This window comes from Odocoileus virginianus, chromosome 34 (genome assembly GCF_023699985.2).
Source record: "Odocoileus virginianus isolate 20LAN1187 ecotype Illinois chromosome 34, Ovbor_1.2, whole genome shotgun sequence".
Lineage (NCBI taxonomy): Eukaryota > Metazoa > Chordata > Mammalia > Artiodactyla > Cervidae > Odocoileus > Odocoileus virginianus.
The window spans coordinates 29,111,970-29,132,564 of NC_069707.1; the positions used below are offsets into that span (position 1 = coordinate 29,111,970).

A 20,595-nucleotide genomic window follows, 5' to 3' on the forward strand; every position below is an offset into this window, starting at 1 on the left:
TAGTATTAAAAATATTTTCTAGGAGACGTAGGAGTATAGTGGACTCATTGGACATGAATCAAAAATTGCTTTTAAATTAAATCTTTCTATTTTTACCATTTTTTCCCAGATTCCTTCAAGCCTCCTCAAAGATCTATAGATAAGCCTTTTAGATTCTGTGTATCTGATGTTTTCAAAGGTAAGTGCTAACTCTGTTGGCCTTCTCCAGTATGGCCCCTGCCTTTCCATTTTCTCTTGACCTCTGTTGTTGGACAAAATTATGATGTTGTCTTCAGATTCTCCCTTCTTTATGCTAGTGGTACATAATTCTAGTTACTTAATGCCCCCACCCAGAAAAATCTTCAATTTACTTACCATTTCCTCATATCTTACTTAGGCTTCCCTGGTGGCTCAGCTGGTAAAGAATCCGCCCGCGATGTGGGAGACTTGGGTTCAATCCCTGGTTTGGGAAGATCCCCTGGAGAAGGGGAAGGTTACCCACTCCAGTATTCTGGCCTGGATAGTTCCATGGATTGTATAGTCCATGGGGTCACAAAGAGTCAGACACGACTGAGTGACTTTCACTTTTATATCTTACTCATCTTCCAAGTGTAAAAAAAACCTAGTTTTTTATCTTTCTAGCCTTGTAGTTTTGTTTTTTCTACCTTTAGATTCCTTTAGTTTCTGTATCCTTCAGCCAAACTGGATCATTCAGTGTTTCTCAATCATATAGGGTTTTTATTGCCACTGTGTCTACCCATCTTGTGCTCTTCTCTCTCTTCACTTGTTCATTTCCTACCCATATGTAGCAGTTTTGGTTAGGAAATAGATGTGACACATAGGTAAAATAGGAAGTTTAATATAGAGAATTATTAATATGATAAAAAAGAGTAACTGTAAGATACCAGGGACTATATGGGACCCTAGGACTGATCATGTGAACCCAAGGAAGGACAAACTTAGAAGAGGTGTTAGAGGAGGTATTGTATTAAATGTCTAAGAATACATCTAATTTAATGTTTACAAGGCCTTACATAAAAAATATAACATGGAAATGAAATAGAAGTTCTTAATAAATAGAAGAATATAATGTACTTAACATATTGGAATAATCAGTATGGTAAAGATGTCAGCTATTCCCCAAATTTTCATTACCACAGAGTGGGCAGTAAAGAGTAGATTTGGAAATGAGCAGCTATAAATTGACAATTTGGAGGTGATAAGTGAGGTCATCCACACACATACCCTAAGGTGTTCCTCTGTGGTCTGTGTGTGTTCTTGTTGCATTTTTCACGCAGTGTTATACTTGTTTCTGTGCTGTTTACTTCCTTTAGATTGTGAACTCCTTCAGAGCAAGTACTGTCACTTCTATTTCAATATTTGCAGCACCTAGCCCAGTGGTTGGCATATAACACATACTTAATAAATGTTTAATAAATGAATAAATGAAGGTGCTTCACAAAAATCATTCAGTGAAATTGAAATTTATTATTATCATCTTCCAGCATTCTAGTAGAAGAGAAATTATGGTAATGCTTTTCAAAATGCTACTATTATCTATTTAAAAAATAAGATGTGCTTAATTCTTTTTCTGACTAACAGCCTTTGCTGACTACTTTTTACCCCCTCTTCTTTCTTCAGGCTGCTCCCTGGCTTCCGCCTGCATTGCCTCCTCAGTGTTCCCACTGAGGTTATCATGACTCCTTGGTTGCCAGTGTCAGTATGCCTTTTTCACTTCTGTCTTACTTCCATCTTACTTGAATTTGGCATTTCCTCTGAGGCTGCTAGCCACATCCACCCTGAAGCTTTTCCCCCTTGGTTTCTGTGACCCACTTTCTCCTGCTCCACTGTTTGACCTCTCTCTATTGCCTCTGGCCTCCTCTTTCTCTGTCCTTTAACTTGTGTTCTGTCACTTCACTTCTCTTACTCTGCACGCTTCTTTTGACCAACATCCATGATTTCTTCCATCTCCTACATCTTGATGAGCCCCAAATCTTCCACCCAAACCTGTTCTCACCCTGCAGATATATCTGCTGACTGCTGCTGGGCATCTCCACAGGGAGTGTGCTCCCAGGGCTCCATTCTCGTGGATTTGGTATGATTGGGGCCCCCTTGAATGTGTCTTCTTCACCTATCTGCCTTGCGAACACTTCAGATTCACCAAAGCTAAAATGAATCTTGTTCTTTAATTTTCTGTCTCACGGTTAATACACATCATCTCAGATTTCTGCTATTTTTGCCATTATTCCTCACTTACCTTATCACCTTAAATCTGTCATACCTCATTCTCAGATTCTTGAGTTTCTTCTCTTTTTACAGTTAACATACGCATTTCAGTCAACCTCTCCACTCTGACACATAAATACCATCATGTCACTTCTCCATTTCACGATTCTTCACTAGTTTCCAGTTACTTAGCTGAGGATGAAATTCAAACCCTAAGCATGATTTATGAGGCACCATTATTATTTGTTCCGTGTCTGCATCCTTTGCTTCCTCTCTTGGCTTCCCCTCATTATTCCATATGGCCCCGTACAGATTCCATGTAAGTGACACGTGGTTCTTAGCACACCCCACGTCCGTTTATGACTGTGCCTATGTACACGCCTACAGTCTGCCTGCTAGACTCCTGACTCTTTCTCTTCTAAGTGCCTGGCTAAGGTGTAGTCATTGCCCATTATTAGGGATTCTTTGACGCATCTTGTTTTGTTTCTGTTGTACATTATAAATAACTTTTGTCTTGGGACAGTGTAATTGTTTTTGCCTTTCTCTTCACTGGTATAGACTCCTTTTAGGTAGAGGCTTATATTTGTATCTCTTTATTCCCAGAGTTTAGCACAATGCCTGGTATTTAGTAAGCATTAATAAATATTTGAAGAAGGAATTCCTACTTTTTCTTATATAAATATTTTTATTTATAAGAAAATAGAATGTGGTGTACCATATTTAGTAGATACATTAAAAATTTTGAAACAATCATTGCTTAATGTTCGTTGAACTACTGCTTTCATATAATTAGTAGGAAATGGTGGCACTAATGGTAAAGAACCCAGTTGTCAATGCAGGAGATGTAAGAGAGGTGGGTTCGACCCTTGGGTCAGGAAGATCCCCTGGAGGAGGGCGTGGCAACCCACTCCAGTATTCTTGCCTGAAGAATCCCAGGGACGGGGGAGCCTGGTGGGCTGCAGTTCATAGGGTCACAGCATGCAGGGAACTAAGTATAGCTGGCAGTGTTAAGCATCAGATGGTATGTTAAGTAAACCATAACAAAATTGTGGCATGTTTTGCAGATCAAGGATCTGGATTTTGTGTAACTGGCAAAATTGAAGCTGGTTATATCCAAACTGGTGACCGACTACTAGCAATGCCTCCTAATGAAACTTGTACTGCAAAAGGTATTCCTCTGCAAAATTCTTTTGTTAAACAACCCTTACATTGAGACAGCAGATTTTTAAAAGTAGTTTAGTTATTAACTCCAGAGTAAATAACCTCTTACTGAAATTGTAACTGTCTGTCAAAATGATACTAACTGTTAAAGATAAAAATGTGAAAACATTAAACGATTTTTTTCAGTTGTGACTATGTGTGTATAAATGTATATATAACATTCTTACTGTGGTAGCATTTTTCTTTTTTCTTGACATTGACTCAATAAGCCTGGATAGGACTTAACCAGATGTATAGACACCTGTCAGATACATTTAAAATAGTATTCAGTAGCAGAAATTAAGTCTGACCCCATCCTGGCACTGAACAGTCAGTGGCAAAGCAGACTGCTACAGTCTGTTGTTTTGAAATGTGTATTTCAGAATTACTATGTTATCAATCTATATCATGTTTATACCCAAAAAATTTTTTTACAGGAAGACCTAAGTAAGAAAATAAGATGCAAATGCAGAGAATCCTGGTGTTGAAAAGAGAAATTGAGCTAGTTTTAAATGCCACAATTATTGCTTTTGCACGCATGACTTTTCATAATAGCTAGTAACTGTTTCTTTCTTCTAATCATTTGACCATGTGTACATATTCTTCTTTTTTGAATTCTACTTTTAAGTTTATAATTCTGTTCTTACCTTAATCTAGCTTCCAACTAAATTTCTGACTTCAACATTAAACTGAAGATCTTTATACTGTAAATATCTGTAACAATTTTAAGCTAATTATAACCTACTGGTAATGTTAAAATTTAAAAAAATTTTTCTACTTTTCCTTCTGTTTATTGTTGTTTAGTTGCTGAGTCATGTCCGTCTGTTACTCTTATTTGTAGTTTATAACCAGAGTTGTACCTAACTAGCTTATGAATTCAAATGTATGTTTTTTTGAATTGCTCTGTTTACTTTAAAAACTGCTTCCTTAAGGATTAAAAAGAAATTAATGAATATCTGCTAGGTAACAGACTTTAAATTTAAGGATGAATAAGGGAATGAAAGCCAAAGTTATTTTACACTTTTTAAAAAGGAATCATTTTTCATAATCCTGTTATTTGCAAGTTTAAATCTCTGCTTTTGTCTTTTAAAGTGGTCAAGAGCTGAAATACTTTTGAAATACTGGTTTCTTTATATGTTAAGGAGCTTTTTAAGAATAGGAAATTTTTTTATATAATCATTTAGACATGAATTCAAACCATGATCATAAACCATGGTCATGGACCTTACAGATTGGCTCCTTTGTGAACTTCCAAATTATAATTTGGTCACTTCTGAGAGTTCCATGTTCTTTGTCTCTTCCCATCATGTTTCTACCCCACCAGAAAAATTCCAACCACTTCTCTTTAGTCCAGTGGTTCTTAAAGGGAAGCTATGTCAGAAGCACCACTTCACTCTGTGAGAATCACCCTTCTCGCACAGTTTCTCACTGTAATGCTTTTGCTTGGTTTACTTGATTGTTTAATGCACCTTCTATCTGAACACTTTAAGTACTGCTGTGGCTCACTAACCAGTAATATCCTAAAAAAGAGAACTGACTGAATCTGCTACCAACAAATGGAAATTCTAAATTACATTTTCACTTAGAGTGTTAAAAAAGAACTTACTCCAATGAAAAATGTTCTTAAGAAAGTAAATATCGCTGTATAGGACAGTATACCATGTTTGGGGGAAGGAAATCAGATTATATGTTATCTTGAGAAAATTTTATAATTGAACTTCTAGTATGAAAACTCTTAATTCTAATCTGAAGGCAATCTTTAGTCTATGAGTAGCTCCTGATTTCAATTCCACATTTCAAACCGAAAACCACATATGGTCATTTTAAATTTACATGAAAAAACTAAATTTAATTAGTTTAAATTGTAACCAACGTTTAAAAATATCATAATTGTTAACATTTTGGGAGTCAGGAACCTCTTTGATACCTTGATGAAAGTTATGGCCCCTCTTCTTAGATTAATGCAGATGTACACCTACATGAAATTTGAATGAAGCTTTAGATTGTCTCAGAGCCCTTAAAGTTCTCCTCGAACTCCCAGAGAGTCTCAAAGAAACTCACTTAAGAGGATGCTACATGGGAAAGATAAGTACTTTGAGGAATAGATGGGTGAATTGTAATTTACTAAAAGCATGTCAATCAAGAACTATTCCCCAGTGGTTGGCCTACATACTTTTTTCCGCAGAAGACTCAAGTTACAATGGAAAGGAATTTACCCTGCAGAATCAGAAAAATATGAACAACTTTTTAAAAGCCTTTATTTAAATACCTGAGTGTTATTGCCCTTTGCCTTTGTACTCCAGGGTTTTCCCTAGGTAATAAAGGTATATAGCAACTACTGGGATCATTTAAAAATTTTTTTACACTATGAATCTCCTTTTCATATAACTGTTTATTGCTGTGGATCTCTCTCTGAGAAGCAGTTCTCTTGAGCTGGGAATAGTGAAGGGGCATGCTAAGGGCACCATCTGACTGAGTACTGACACCCTGTAGGTTACTCGGAGAACACAGGAGATTGTTGATGTGGTTGTTTAATTAAAGCAGTGCTCAAGAGAATAAAATATTGCTAAGCATCTCCCCCAGTCTCGTCATTTATGTTATTAAAAATAATTGGAGCTGTTCTTTTATGCCTGCATCCATTAATGTAAGAGAGGTATTGCAGTGGGGCCTATATAATGAGTATACGAGTTGTGTAAATGAGGTTTAAAAATTTTGGTTAAATAAGTAGAAATCAGCCTTTTATGGACAAATGCAAGTCACTCTATGTTTAGGGTGGTGGTCCAGAAGGACAGATGCAAGTCACTCTATGTTTAGGGTGGTGGTCCAGAAGAGTCAAGTCTGGAGGAAGTGTGTTTTCCTCAACGCTCACAGTTAACACTTCTCACTCTCAATCCATTCATATTGAAAATGATGAGTAGTGACTGATGAGGTGCAAATCAGCCAGACTCCTTTGGTTGTTATGGTTTGATATTGAGGTGTTTCACTGTATGCTTTAGTTCTTACTCATTTCCAGGAATCACTCTGCACGATGAACCTGTCGACTGGGCGGCAGCAGGAGATCATGTTAGTCTTACGTTGGTTGGAATGGATATCATCAAAATCAAGTGAGTGAGAAAATGAGTTTAAACAACCATTGTTATGGATATAGAACTTCAAAACACGTAAAATTTGCAGTTCACCAGCTCAAATGAAAGAATGAGTGTTAATTCTGAATCTCCTTTGGCCAAATATAGGCACTTGTGGAAGTATAAGAATAAGTAAAACCTACTAAAATTTAAATTAATACACGTCAGCAGGTATACCTGATGTGTTCTTTGAAGGAAAACTGTAGTGTGTGAAAATGATATCAGGTTAATAATGGTGTAAAGCCATGCTTTAACCTAGAAGGGAGTATTTAAAAGTCCCTAATTAACTCGATTGTTTTACTTTGTAAATGGTTTTAGAGGTATTCAATATGTGTTTAATCATTCCCCCAACTACCTGCTCTCCTTTTTTTTACTCTCCTTTTTTGTTGTTGTTGTTGTTACAGTGTTGGCTGCATATTTTGTGTCCCCAAAGAACCCATTAAGGTTTGCACTCGTTTCAGAGCCCGAATCCTCATCTTTAATATTGAAATTCCTATCACTAAAGGATTTCCCGTAAGTTTCAAAATGTTTGTTACTGTTTTTGTAAATTCACTGTAACTTTGTCCTAGGAAGTGGTAACTGTCGTTATAACTGATGATGCTATTGTTATTTTCAACTACCATTGTATTACTCTAATCCAGAAAAACATGAAATCAGAATTTGAAAATCATGTTTTACTTTTTATTTTGATCCGTAAGTCTGGCATTTATTTTCAAAGAGTCAGTGAGAAGAAATTTAATAATCAATAGGATACAAAGTGATGATAGTAAAAAAAAATTCATTTAAGGAAATTGATAGATTACTTTTTTGCTGAATTCTAAAGATTACTTCTTAGATTGTGTCTTTGTTTTTTTTGGAATTTTGGAAAACACAAAAATAAAAACAATAACATTCTATAATGGCACAACCTATAAATATCTATTCTCTACATTTCAGAGTTATTTTTTTTGTGTATGTTGGTATCTGGTATATTCTGGGGATACTTGGCATAAGGTAAACTTTGTGCTGAAGCTGTGATGTTGGTTTGCAGGTCATCATTGACTAGCACCATTTGAACATAACATTTATGGGAAGAGGGATAGTGGTGGTGGTTTAGTCGCTAGTTGTGTCCAACTCTTGCAACCCCATGGACTGTAGCCCATCAGGCTCCTCTGTCCATGGGATCCTCCAGGCAGGAATACTGGAGTGGGTTGCCATTTCCTTCTCCAAAATCAGATCTTACTATGGATCTATATGTTATATTGATGGATCTATAATTATATATATGTGGATCTGTATATGTATATAGATGGATCTATATATGTGTGTGTATGTGTATGTAGGATTTCCATGGAGTCACAGAGTCGGACACAACTGAGCAATTTTCACTCACTCACTCACTTTGTGTGTGTGTGTGTGTGTGTGTGTGTGTATAAAACTATGGATCAATATACTGTATTGTTACTTATCTAGGAAAGGTTTTTGTTTTATGTGTAATTTTTTTTCAGATATTTGGGATCATACTCTGTTTATAGTTTGGTACCTTGCTTTAGCTGTTTAACAAATGGGCATTTTTCCCACTAGACTTATCTTTCTTTTCTTGATCAGCTTATATAGTACAGGTTCTCCACAACAAAAAAAAAATGTTTCTCGGTGGAATTAAATGGCTTGCCCCTGAAAATATAGACAGATCATTTTCTCCATTTGATGCAGCTCTGAAATAAAAGTAAGGCAGTAATAGTAATTGACCTTTAAACTTTATTTAAATTAGTGATAGTATTTTAAGATCGGAAATAAATTTATTTAGCTCATTTAAATTTATTTTATACCTCTGCACCTTTATTTGAGATAACTATATGCTTTGATATAGTTCTGTATAATGATTTCTTTGTAAATTTGATCTTGAGAAAGTATATTTGTAAGATATCATTTAAGCATTTTAGTTTTATAATTATATTTCATTTCTCTCATGCTTAAAAAAAAATAGGCAAAAAGTTTCTTTCCAAATACTTGATTTTTAAATATTCAGAATTCACATGTTGGTAGGAAAGAAATTGCTATGAATGACTTGCACTCATTCTTAGAAAGCAGCATGTCCAGTGAGGAGAAGCTGGAGAAGTTGGTTGCTGTGTCTTCACTCATGCAGCAATAATCTGCCAGTGGAGAGGTAGAGAGGTCAAGAAGTCAGTAATTACTTTGAATAGCAATACTGTCTTCCTGTGTACTGTAGCTTCTTTTATGAATTAAACGTTTTTCAGTGCCGCTTTGTGAGATTCCACTCACATATGTTGATTGACGCATACCAGGATGAAATTTGTCTCAGAAAACAATGGTCACGTTTTGTCATTTAATCCATTCTCTGTGGGAAAAAAAAGTTTAACCAAGAAAAGGCTTCCTGAGCAGTTAAAATACCGCTGTTTAGGGACTAGTCCTTTAATACATATTTTTTGTTTCTCTTGTTTATATGGTAAACTCTATATATTTAAGAAGGAAAAAACACACGAATGAATTAAACTTTAAATTTCATGTTTTGATTTTTTTTTTTTTATTGTGATAAAATATTTATAATGGAAAATTTACCGTTACCGTAAAAAACGGCATTTTTAATGCAGTTCAGTGTCATTAGAGTGCATTCACCTTGTTGTGTAGCCGTCGGCATTACCCACCCCCAGAACTGTTTTCTTGTCCCAGACTGTACCCATTAAACAGTCACCCTGCTATCACACTGTCTCCCGTCCTCTGGTGGCCACAGCTCTGCTTTGCCTCTCTCTGAGTCTGCCTGCTCTGCATCCCTCATGTAAGGGGGATTATACAATATTTGTCCTTTTGTGTCTGACTTGTTTCACTTAACATAATGCTTTTGAGGTTCATCCATGCTGTAGCATGTATCAGGGTTTTGTTTCTTTTTAAGACTGAATAATATTTCATTGTAAGTATGTACCACTTTTTGTTTATCCATTCATCTGTTGATGGATATTTGGGCTGTTTCCATCTTCTGACAGATGTAATTGATGCTTCTATGAACATCAGCATACAAGTATCTGTTTGAGCCCCTGCTTTCAATTCTTTTGGGTGTATATCTAGTAGTGGAATTGCTTGATCATGTGGAAATTCTGTGTTTAACTCTTGAGGAGCCACTAAACTTTTCCACAGCAGCTATACCAATTTTGCATTCCTACCAGCAGTACACAGGGGTTCTAATTTCTCCTCTGCCTCATCAGCATTTATTTTCCTTTCTTGTGTGTGTGGGGGATGACTTTTTGTTTGTTGTTTGTAATAGGTAAACTAATGATTTTGAAGGGATGTATCACTGTGGTGTTTGATTTGTCCTTCCCTAATGGCTATTGTTGTTGGGCATCTTTTCATTTTTTAAAAAACATATTTTAGGTTTTAATTCCATATCAGTGTATCATTTGCAGATACCTTCTTCCATTCTGTGGGTTTACTTTTTACTCGTATCCTTTGATGCACAAAAACCTTAAACTCTGCTGATGTCCAGTTTATTAACATTCTCTTTTTCTTTTTTTTGCTTTACTTTTGGTGTCATATCCAAAAAGTCGTTGCCAGATTCAACACTGAGAAGATTTCCCCTTCTATTTTCTTCTAAGAGTCTCATAGTTCTAGTCCTTTTATTTAGGTCTTTGCACCACTTTGAGTTAATTTTTGTTTATGGTATAAGGCTTCATCTTCATTCTGTTGGATCTCAATATCCCATTTTCCTAGCTCTATTTGTTGAAAAGACTGTTCTTTCTCTGTTGGTGGTTTTGGCACTGTTATTGCTGCTTAACCTATTTGATACTAATTTCCTTACATGTGAAACATGAGAAATAATAGCTAGTATATAAGGTCATCAGTTCACTTCAGCTTTACCGTGTATTGGGCACCACTTTGCAGTAACATTGTCTGGTGTTCCTCACTTAGTGACAAGGACCTGAGGCTGGGGATATCGGGGGTGGAGGGGTGGGAAGGGTTATTACAGGACTTGTCCCAGCTCACATGCCTAGAAAGCGTGGAGTAAGGATTCAAATTCGGGTCTGCCTGACTTCAAAGCCTGTCTAAACATGCATTTAATACTCTAGTCTCATTATCCAACAATAAATAATATTCATTACTGGTGAATGTTACATAGTTTCCCTTCCCTCGTTTTTATGATGAAACCGTTCACATTTGCTGAACATCTCCTGTACCAGGCACTGTCTCTGATGTTATTTCATTCTCATCATAACCACGTAAGGAAGGTTATGTAATTTACCCAGGTTTCCACTGTAGTGGTGGAGGAGCGATTGGAACTGCTTTCCATGACCATACCCCTCGAGAGTTAAGGGACCGCCTGATGAGAGTGGTGGAGCTTCAAGGAAGCAGCTGGAGATCCCGTGACTCCAGGCAGTAGTTCCAAGGCTGATGTGATGCAGTGTAAGTGCCAGAGTAGAAGGCCAGAGATGCTGTAGCCAGCAACTTTTTTGTGTTACAATTCTTTTTTCAGGTGCTGTTACACTACCAAACCGTCAGTGAACCTGCTGTTATTAAAAGATTGATTAGTGTCTTAAGCAAAAGCACTGGTGAAGTCACAAAGAAAAAGCCTAAGTAAGTATTTTAATGAGTAACAAACACAAGTAAGTACATTTCTTACAGATGAATTCATTTGTATAATATTTCTCTTTGTGATAAGTGAATTCTCTTTGTGATAAGTCTATTTTAACTTGTTCCAGAAATCATTTTTTTAAAGGACTGGGTGAAAACACAAAAACAAATATTTAAGCTCCTATTTTAGGTAGGAATGCTTGATATAATTTCTGTTACATATGATAGTGATGAGTGTGAATTGTAAATAAAAATATAAATATAAGTTTTTATTTAATTATCAAGCCCTAGATACCGATGATGTAAAAATGAAGTCATTTAAAAAAATCAGTCTTACATTTTTGAAGATGAGTTTGATTTATGCCTAGCCACTTGTCCCAAATTCCAACTGATTGTTCTTCTATACTATCTTGTCACCCCCTCATGAGAATCATGCCCTGTACTGAGAATACCTCAAGGAGAAAGTGACCTACACACTGTTTTTTTCCCACCTGGGAGGTATCCTTTTTTCCTCCTTAAAGTTGCCCGGTGCCTTGGGCTGAGATGATCACAAGTCGGTCCCCTCTGATTACCGTTAGTATCTAGGTCTGCGTGTGGACAATTCCCCTTTGGCTGGGATAGGCTTGGGATTTTTCAGAGGAAGTGCTTCCTGAGAACCTTGAGTTTCTTACTCTAATTCAACAAAAGACTGACCACAGATTGGCTTGGCTGCTTCAGCATTGGGGTTTTCCTCACTTCAGCCCTATGGGGAATCCCACCCAAAATCCCCTTTCTTAAGTCCTGGGGTATTCCTCCTCATTTGCACCTGTGTAAGAGGCCAAGGTGGCAAGAGGTTTAATTTAGGGTTGGTTGCAAGTAGAAGACAGAACTTCACACTACTCTAACACCCATGTCTGTTTCTCCATTACTTAGAAAAAGGAGGCTACTTAACCCCTCTTTTAAAGATAGTTCTTTATTTTTAACCCGAATCTCTAGCTTCTAGCATGAGTGCTTGCCATAACGTAGTGAGAATTGTCACAGAACTAATCATGACTGATGTTTCTTGAGGACCACTATTCTCTTGGTTCTGTCATAAGTGCTTTTGTGTGGTTTACATTCTCAGCTACAATATGAATCAAATATTATGCTTCCCATTTTTCAGATAAGGAAACTGAGGCTTAGAGAGATTGTATAACATGTTCAAGATCACAAAGCTAGCAAGTGGCAGGCTCAAGATTCTAATCCAGTCAGTTTGTTCACATAAATTATATTTTTTGGCAGGACCCAGGCTGTTGGACTGAGATATAAGTGATTTGGAAAGTTCTCAATCTGATACTGACTCATCAGATCTAATCCTGAATTTTCCCCTCCCTGCTCCTGCTGCAGAGTCCTAGCTCAGTGATGCTGACACTTTTTTCCAATCACCATAAATGTAGCTTTGTCCTTTTATTTTGCACCAACATCATTTAGCCTTTCTGCTTTGCTTCCGCTTGAGGCATGTTGTAGACTCGATTGATTTATATGGGATGGAGTCAAACTTTCTAGAACCAAAGTTAACTGCAAATTATGAATATATTAAATGTTCCCCTTCCTAACAAATGGGACCTTAAACTGAAATTGCCCAAAACCAGCATTTGGAATTTTGGGCATACTTCTTTGGAAACCTTGGTTTATTCTCTCTTTCTGTCCCTAAAGCAGTCTTTCAGAAGGGGGGGTTTTGATTGCTGTCCTCTAGCCTTCTAGAATACATCAAAATTGAATTAGAGAATGTTTCTAAATGTCCCCTTTGGGTTCTGCTTCTTTTAGTAAGCTGGCAGGCCCCATGCACAAGGATTTTTATTTGTTTGCTTATTTGTGTGGAGCTGTTTACAGTCAGGCCCATGCCTCATCTGCCTTCATTTCCTACAAACAGCATGTTGTGGGAAAATCTTATGTGTTTTTATCTTGAACCGTCTGTTAAAGAACCACTGTTCCCAGGTGAGAAAAGAGAGAGGAGGGAAGGAGAGAGAGAAGAGAACTCTCAGGTAGTATGTTGACACTAGGAAAGTGTCCTCTTTAAAGATAACTTTTTAACACATAATCTACCAATTATGACTTTACTGGGGAGGACATAGGACACTACATCCCACTTTTAAAATGCAAATGCATCATTTTCTTTAATTTCATGAGGGAATGAAAGAGAAGGCTTATGTGCAGAGGTCCTGAGTATTTTAGATTATAGGATCCTTGAAGGGGTAGAGTTATATTTGGAGGACTGTTTAAAAAAATATGTGTATATGTATGTATGTGTGTGTGTATATATATGTGCATACACATGTATGAACTAGCTAATATTTCTTAAATCTAGAACTACTCTTCTCATTTCTTTCAACTAACTGCCCCAAATTTAAAAGCGTATATTTTCATTTAAAGAAAATCCCTTTTTTCTTTTTAAGTTTTTTTAAAAACTAAGTTGATTTATAGATGGAATGTGAAATGTTTATTTTGCAGGTTTTAATTACATTTTTTACCTCTAATAGATATCCGTTGGTTTCTTTTATTTTATTTTTCATGATAGATTGTTGACCAAAGGCCAGAATGCATTAGTGGAGCTACAGACACAAAGACCAGTGGCTCTTGAGCTGTACAAAGACTTTAAAGAGCTGGGGAGATTCATGCTGCGCTATAGTGGTTCCACCATAGCTGCTGGTGTAGTGACTGAGGTATTTCAAAGTGACTGATTATGTGTCCATAGTTATTATGTCTTGTCTTTTTCTACTTTTTAAGAATGATTCCTGAGATTTTATGGCTTAAGGGGAACAGTTATGATATTAGAACAGCATTTAAAAAATTATATTAAAAAATTAAAGAATGATGAGAGGAAAATGTTTGGTCTTAGATCTTCTCATAATAAGACTTCCAGATTATCTTCTCCACCAGTAATATTGCTCAAAATTAAAGGAAATCCATTGAAAAACAGTTATGTAAGTATGCAATACAAATCATGAAAATAAAGACTTTAAGAGTCAATGAATTGGGGGTAGTCGTTTTGTTTAACAGAAACACCCTCATTACTTTTTTTCTTTAAATAACTATCTCTTAATGCATTCATTCAGAAAGTTCAGTTAACATACCAGTAATATTTCTGAAACATACCTAATCTGTAAGGATAAGGTAAGGTACAGCTGAATTTTGGAGAAGATAGCCAGAAATGAACCAGAATTTCATTAACTTTCATTTTCTTCCACAGTATGATGTGTTAATATAGATCTTATGAATATGAGCATGCCTCATTTTATTACACTTTGCAGATATTGCATTCTTTTAGAAATAAAGGTTTATGGTAACTTTGCCTCAAGCAAGTCTATAGGCGCCATTTTCCCAACAGCACTTGCTCACTTCATGTCTCTCTCTGTTTCACATTTTGGTAATTCTTGAGACGTTTCAGACTTTTGCACTTTTTGTTAGCTTTGTTGAGCTTCTCTGATGGCTCAGATTGTCAAGAATCAGCCTTCAAGCAGGAGACCTGAATTCAGTCCCTGGGTGGGGAAGATACTCTGGAGAAGGAAACGGCTGCCCACTCCAGCATTCTTGCCTGGAGAATTCCAAGCCTGGTGGGCTACAGTCCATGGAATCACAAAGAGTTAGATAGGACAGTGACTTCAATACTCACTTGCATTATATTTGTTATGGGTGTCTGTGATCAGTAATGTTGCTGTTACAAAAAAAATTATGACTCACCCAAGGCTCAGATGATGATTAGCAATTTTTAGCAATGAAGTGTTTTAAGTTAAGGTATGTACATGTTTTTTTAAACATAATGCTACTACACTCTTAATAGACTATGGCATAGTATAAATGTAACTTTTCTATGCAGTGGGAAACCAAAAAAAATTCCTATGACTCACTTTATTGTGATTCTCACTTTATTGAAGTGGTCTGGGATCAAACCCACAATATCTCTGAGGTATGCATGTATTTTTCAAAGGGGCTTCATTACTTCATATGATTGTTTTCTGCATAAAAATTACTCACTTCATTTAACTGGATGGATAACTTTTGACATGGGCTTCATTTTGCATCAAAATTCAGTTATACATACCTGTGTCATATAGAAGGCTATGGACTTAAACATCAGCCCACTTTTGAGTTACTGCTCCACTAATGCCTAGCTGCAGAAGCATAGCGTTTCTCCTGTCACTGATTCATCTGTGAAAACAGGGTAATAGAATCTACTTTCTGGAGTTGTGAAATGAAATGATCTGTATAAAGCACTTGGCACAGTCCTTGGCATTTAGAAAGAATTCAGTAAATGTTACCTAATATCTTTGTCATTAGCCTTGCATTTAATTTGTCAGAACATTCTTTATAAAAGAGCATTCTAAAAATAAGATGCAGTTTCTTGTGGAAAATAATGGAGAGATTATAGAAAATCTCAAATAGCATGACTAGGAAAGGAGAAAAGTTGCAGGAAAAACAAAAAGTTCTGTCTGATATAATGATTACTCTCCTGCCATTTTCCTTTTGTTTGTTTTTGGTGGTTCCTTCTGTGTAATGTGATTGGTTAAATTGTAGCAAATACTTTTTTTCTCTTTTACAGATAAAAGATTGATGGGTCAGAATTTCTACCATGTTTCTAAATGTAATGAGATATCTAACCTCCGTTTTGAAAGAATCCAGTTACTCAGTTAAAGCAGCAATGTGCAATTGATTTTTTTTTTTTAATGAGAGAGAAAATTAAAGCTATGATCAACCACAAAGAAGTATTCATCAGCCCTACAAAAATTTCAAGTTGCCAACTGACAAAGAAAGGCTAATACTGCACTTTGATTTTAAAAACTAGCTTTTTCCTTTGAAATATTAGGAATGGATTTACCTTACTGAGATTTATGGAAGCTATCAGAAATATGTTAGAAGACATTGAATCATCATGAAGTGAACTCTACTTCCAGCCAAACTACAAATGTTTACAGTTTTCTCTTTTGATTTCAACTCTACAACACATATTTTTAAGGAAAAATAACTAAAATGGATTATTGAGGTAGCTAATATTTGAACTGAATAGTTTTTTAGTTAACTCTAAGAAAAGATTTGTTGAAGGTTATAATTAAGGTATTTAGTGTTGAGCATAAGAGTATTCTTCCTTCGGCAAGCAACCATTTGAAAGCTTAGTTTGGAATTAGTGGAAATTGTTCCTTTGGTAACATAATATTTAAGATGTAAAGCTAGCTAATAAAATGTCTTAGTTTGAGCATAACAACAAAATGTGTTGTGGTTTCACTGATGTTTATGAGATTTCCAAGTGGGATTTGGGTTTTATGGGATCTTTTTCGCCTGTGAGTTTCCCGACTCTTTCATATGAATTCTTGCTTTTGATCCTAACAGAGCAAATTTAATCTCATCCATTTCTAGCCATAACTTTATTTTTCCCATTCTCACTTCCATAATTCCATGTATAATGACTTCACCTCATATACTTTATAGATTATAAGTCCCCGATGAATAAGAATCATGTTTTTCTTTAAAGTTTGAGCAGACGCCAAGATATATTTAGTGAGCAAATATTTGTTGAGCTCCCTCCTGGGTACAATTGCTTTGGAATAGATTTTGTCCTCAACTGAGCCTGGGACCCATCATATGATCTGATGGACCATATGATAGAATTTTTTTCTTTTTTACTGGGAAATGATGTGATTTGTATATTGATGGCTTGCCATATTCAGTAGCATTTCTTCTTAATTGAAGAGTAAGTCTGTTAAGATGTACAAACCATAAATGCGCTGCTTGGTGGACCATCACAGATGAGCATGTTTTTTAACTGAAAATATATGTGTAGCTGTCATGAGAGTAAACTAAGGCAAGAAAGTGTTTTGTTTATACACTAAATCAGAAATTTAACAGATACATCTGACAGAATGGCACAGCAGGTAAAGCATCCACCTGCAATGTAGGAGACACTGGAGACGTGGGTTTGATCCCTGGGTTGGAAAGATCCCCTAGAGAAGGAAATTTCTGCCCATTCCAGTATTCTTGCCTGAAAAACCCCATGGACAGAGGAACCTGGCAAGCTACAGTCCAAAGGGTCGTGAAGAGTCAGACACGACTGAGTGACTAAGCACATTATGGGTAGTCTGGTGGAAACCTAACTTTAAGTGAATTAAGCAAAACAGAAAGACTAGCAGTAGCCCTGGCTTTCAGCCCTGGCCTTGCTTGAGTCACAGAGTCATACAAAAACTTCTCTGTACTCTCCCTTTTCCAGTGTGGGTGTTACCCTCAGACTCCATACAGAACCCCTGTGGTTCCACATTTAGATCCTCAGACCCTGCATCAGGCACACAGACAGGCTAAAACATGTCTTTTCCAGAAAGCCTAAAAACATCTTAACACTGACTGTAATTCTGTTTAATTTCTTTCCTTGGAGCGTCCTTTGGATATGGTGTAAATCTAACCCAAAGCACATAGCTGAGGATTGTGGAAGGGATGGAAGGAAATTCAGGATGCTATGAGGAAGGGGAAATGGGTTGGGGAGCGGGGTGGGGAGGGGAGGGATGCAAAAACAGACATCCGCTCTGTATCATATATAAGGGCATGATAGTATAGCATTAAGAATTTTAAGTAAAAATTTAGCATAAAACAAGTAATAGTAGCAGTAGTAGAAATGAGTTTATTTCTTCATTCAATTGTGATAGAGTGATCCTTTTATTTACATTATATGAATTGTTGAGGGGGTGGTGATAGGAGGACCCACTGTGAGAGGTTAGGGATAAGTGACAGGGCGTCCAGCAAGCATGCCCAAGCTTGGTTTGGTCTGAAATCCTTCCCCTGAGACTTACCCACACAAAAGAGTATGTTCATTTTGGGTCATTTTGCTTCAGGTACTTCTTGTCTCTGCTGCTGCTTCCTATTTATGGTCACTGCATTTCTTCACACAATGGCTTTGTCCTCTTATCTCAACTCTTCATGGGTCTCCATTGGATCAGTTGCCTGTTTGGTAACCTGGCTTGAAAAAATTTCAGATCCACAGTTTGACTTGATAGTTCAGTCAAAGTTCATTCTTGAATTTTAGAAACTCAAATATTGGTTTAGAAAACAGCTTCTGGCCACAGTCCTTTTTTTCTCCTGTGAATACACAAACTAATAATTTTAACTATTGCTAAAATGTAATCACTCACTCTGGAAAATTTGGAAAATACAGAAAAGTAGAAGGAAGAGTAAAATTCACCCATTGTAGTATTGCCTAAATGTTACTGCTGCTAATGTTTTCATGTGTTTCTTTTCTGTCTCTCATGCATACTTTTTTTGGAGTTGTGATCATTAGGATCTTTTCATTTTATAATGTAATCAAGATTTTTTTATAGAACTATAGCTTTAAACATTATTTAAAAATACAAAATTACAAACATCAGTGTATAGGAGTTAATCAAGATTATGCTCTTGTTCAGCTACTAAGTCATGTCTGATTCTTTGCAACCTCATGGACTGTAGCGTGCCAGGCTCCTCTCTTCTCCACTGTCTCCCAGAGTTTGCTCAAATTCATGTCCATTCAGTTGGTAAGGCTATCTAACTATCTCATCCTCTGCCACCCCCTTCTTCTGCCTTCAGTCTTGCCCAACATCAGGGTCTTTTCCAACGGGGAAGCTCTTGACATCAGGTGGCCAAAGCGTTGGAGCTTCAGCAACAGTCAAGAGTTATAAAAAGCTTCTAGATAAGAAGACTCGATAAAAATTACTGGGTCACTGTTTTCCAGCTTCCCTCTAAAACATCCAGAGAACTCTGTAAATACAAAAACATTCCTTCTTTCCTCCCTAGTGTGTTTGCCATATTCCAGGCACAGAAGACAGCTCTGCAGCTTAGGTCTTTGTGGGGCTGACAGTTCAGCCAGGGGGTCTTGGTACTACAAACTGCAAGTGAGAATTAACCTTTGAAGGCGTTTAGGAGGAATGCATCCTGAATACAATGCAGGAGGGACTAGGTGAAGAGGAGAGCCTCTTAACATTGAAGTTTTGTGCTTAAGTAAGAGAGCCTCTTGTGTTAAAGTAATCCAGCCTGTAAACCACAATCTCCGACCAGGTCACAATTTGTGGAGGGAGACAGGTCATGTTTTGCATTGGCAAAATCATCCAAGAGGGCAGCTTTTAGACACAGAGCAGCAACTTAAGATCCCACCAACACTGAAAACCATCCTTTAGAACCCATCCACCTCCAGGAACCACAGCCACACCAGTGAGAATCTTAACAGTGGGGCCACAGCTGGCCCAAGTCAGCATAACCACACCGACGTGAGGGACGGTCCAAGTGGCAAGACAAGGAGGCCACCACCAAGGACCCTCGTTGAAGATACTTGAAGCCCTTTTTAGAGGGCTTAGGATCTTGCTGGCAGAGCTAAAGTAGAACGGATCAAGTAATTTACAACCTGGTTCTTTGAAATTCCAAAGGTATTCAAAACTTCTAAAAGAAAAAAATATAGACTCACTAGGGATGAGATGAACCATATAACCATATGTGATAATAATTAATCAGAGCACTGTGGAACATTAGGTCCTGATCCTGTGTTCATCGCCCCTTTTCCAGGGAGCCCCTGGCCTCTGACTAGTGTAAGGAAAATGAGTTACTAATAAAATGTGCTTTCATGGGACCTGTCTGTCTCCTTGGGATACTTTCAGGGTTCAATTGTGTATTGATTTTATGATTACTATTTTCTCCTTCCACTGAACTGTAAATTCCAAGAGGAAAGAGACCTGTTTTCCTTCTGATTCTGTTTCAGCAACAGGTGTGGTCCTTCATACGTGCAATTGTTAAATGAATGAAAGAATCCTGGTGGTAATGTTATCAATGATTCTCATTTCTTTGCATCTGTATTGTCAGAGGATTACCAGCTTTTATTTCTATTATAATGCTGTGTGTGAAGGGGCTATTTTTTTATAGTGAAGGAAAAAGAAAATTTGTTAGAAGCAAACTTTAAAGCTGCTTTTGTCTGCCGTCTTGTCTGATGAACCACAGCCCCCATTTGATGTCTTTCCTGAACTGGGGTGACCCTCTTGAGCCTGGAAGAGTCAAATGTGCTTGCAGTTCAGAAAGGTAATGAGCAATCATTGGGCTGCTGGGGATTCTAGATCTCACGGTGGCCTGTGAGATGGTGTGGGTTACTGACGCATTAGTGCTTTCCAGTTCTGGGCTTGGGTATATTTCTGTTTAAAGAAGGTTCAAAAATAATGTTTAATATATAACAGACTTGCAGTTAAAATCTGTAGTAATTGAGCACATGCAGACAAAAACCTTTCAGGTGGATTGCAGGACCCAAAAGTTTTCTTTCAATAACTGGTCCACAGTGTCTATAAGATGTAAGGAGATATTGATGAGTTGAGAAAAGGATCAGGACAGGTTAGAAGAGACTACATGAAGCCTAATTCATAATAGCAAAATTTAAATATTCAACAAAGGCTGTAAAATAGATATCAGTTGCAGGAAAATTGATAGTACAGAAGTTGTCCTAGAAAACCACTCCTTGAATGCAGATAAGTGAAAGTAATGAACAGGAAAACCCAAT

The 20,595-nt window shown here is 36.9% G+C and overlaps 1 protein-coding gene across 5 annotated transcripts in view; it reads left to right on the forward strand.

Annotated features, from left to right (window-relative positions):
• The window catches only part of HBS1L (HBS1 like translational GTPase), an 82,536-nt gene extending 66,223 nt beyond the window's left edge, over positions 1–16,313 (forward strand). For all 5 annotated transcript variants that reach the window (XM_070461431.1, XM_020883166.2, XM_070461433.1 and 2 more), the window contains 7 exons: positions 110–178; positions 3,270–3,374; positions 6,419–6,509; positions 6,935–7,043; positions 10,993–11,093; positions 13,627–13,771; positions 15,649–16,313. In XM_070461431.1, coding sequence (XP_070317532.1) covers positions 110–178; positions 3,270–3,374; positions 6,419–6,509; positions 6,935–7,043; positions 10,993–11,093; positions 13,627–13,771; positions 15,649–15,660 — 632 coding nt within the window. In that variant the 3' untranslated portion in view covers positions 15,661–16,313. The remainder of the gene's footprint in view (positions 1–109; positions 179–3,269; positions 3,375–6,418; positions 6,510–6,934; positions 7,044–10,992; positions 11,094–13,626; positions 13,772–15,648) is intronic.
• The last annotated feature ends 4,282 nt before the right edge of the window (positions 16,314–20,595 follow it).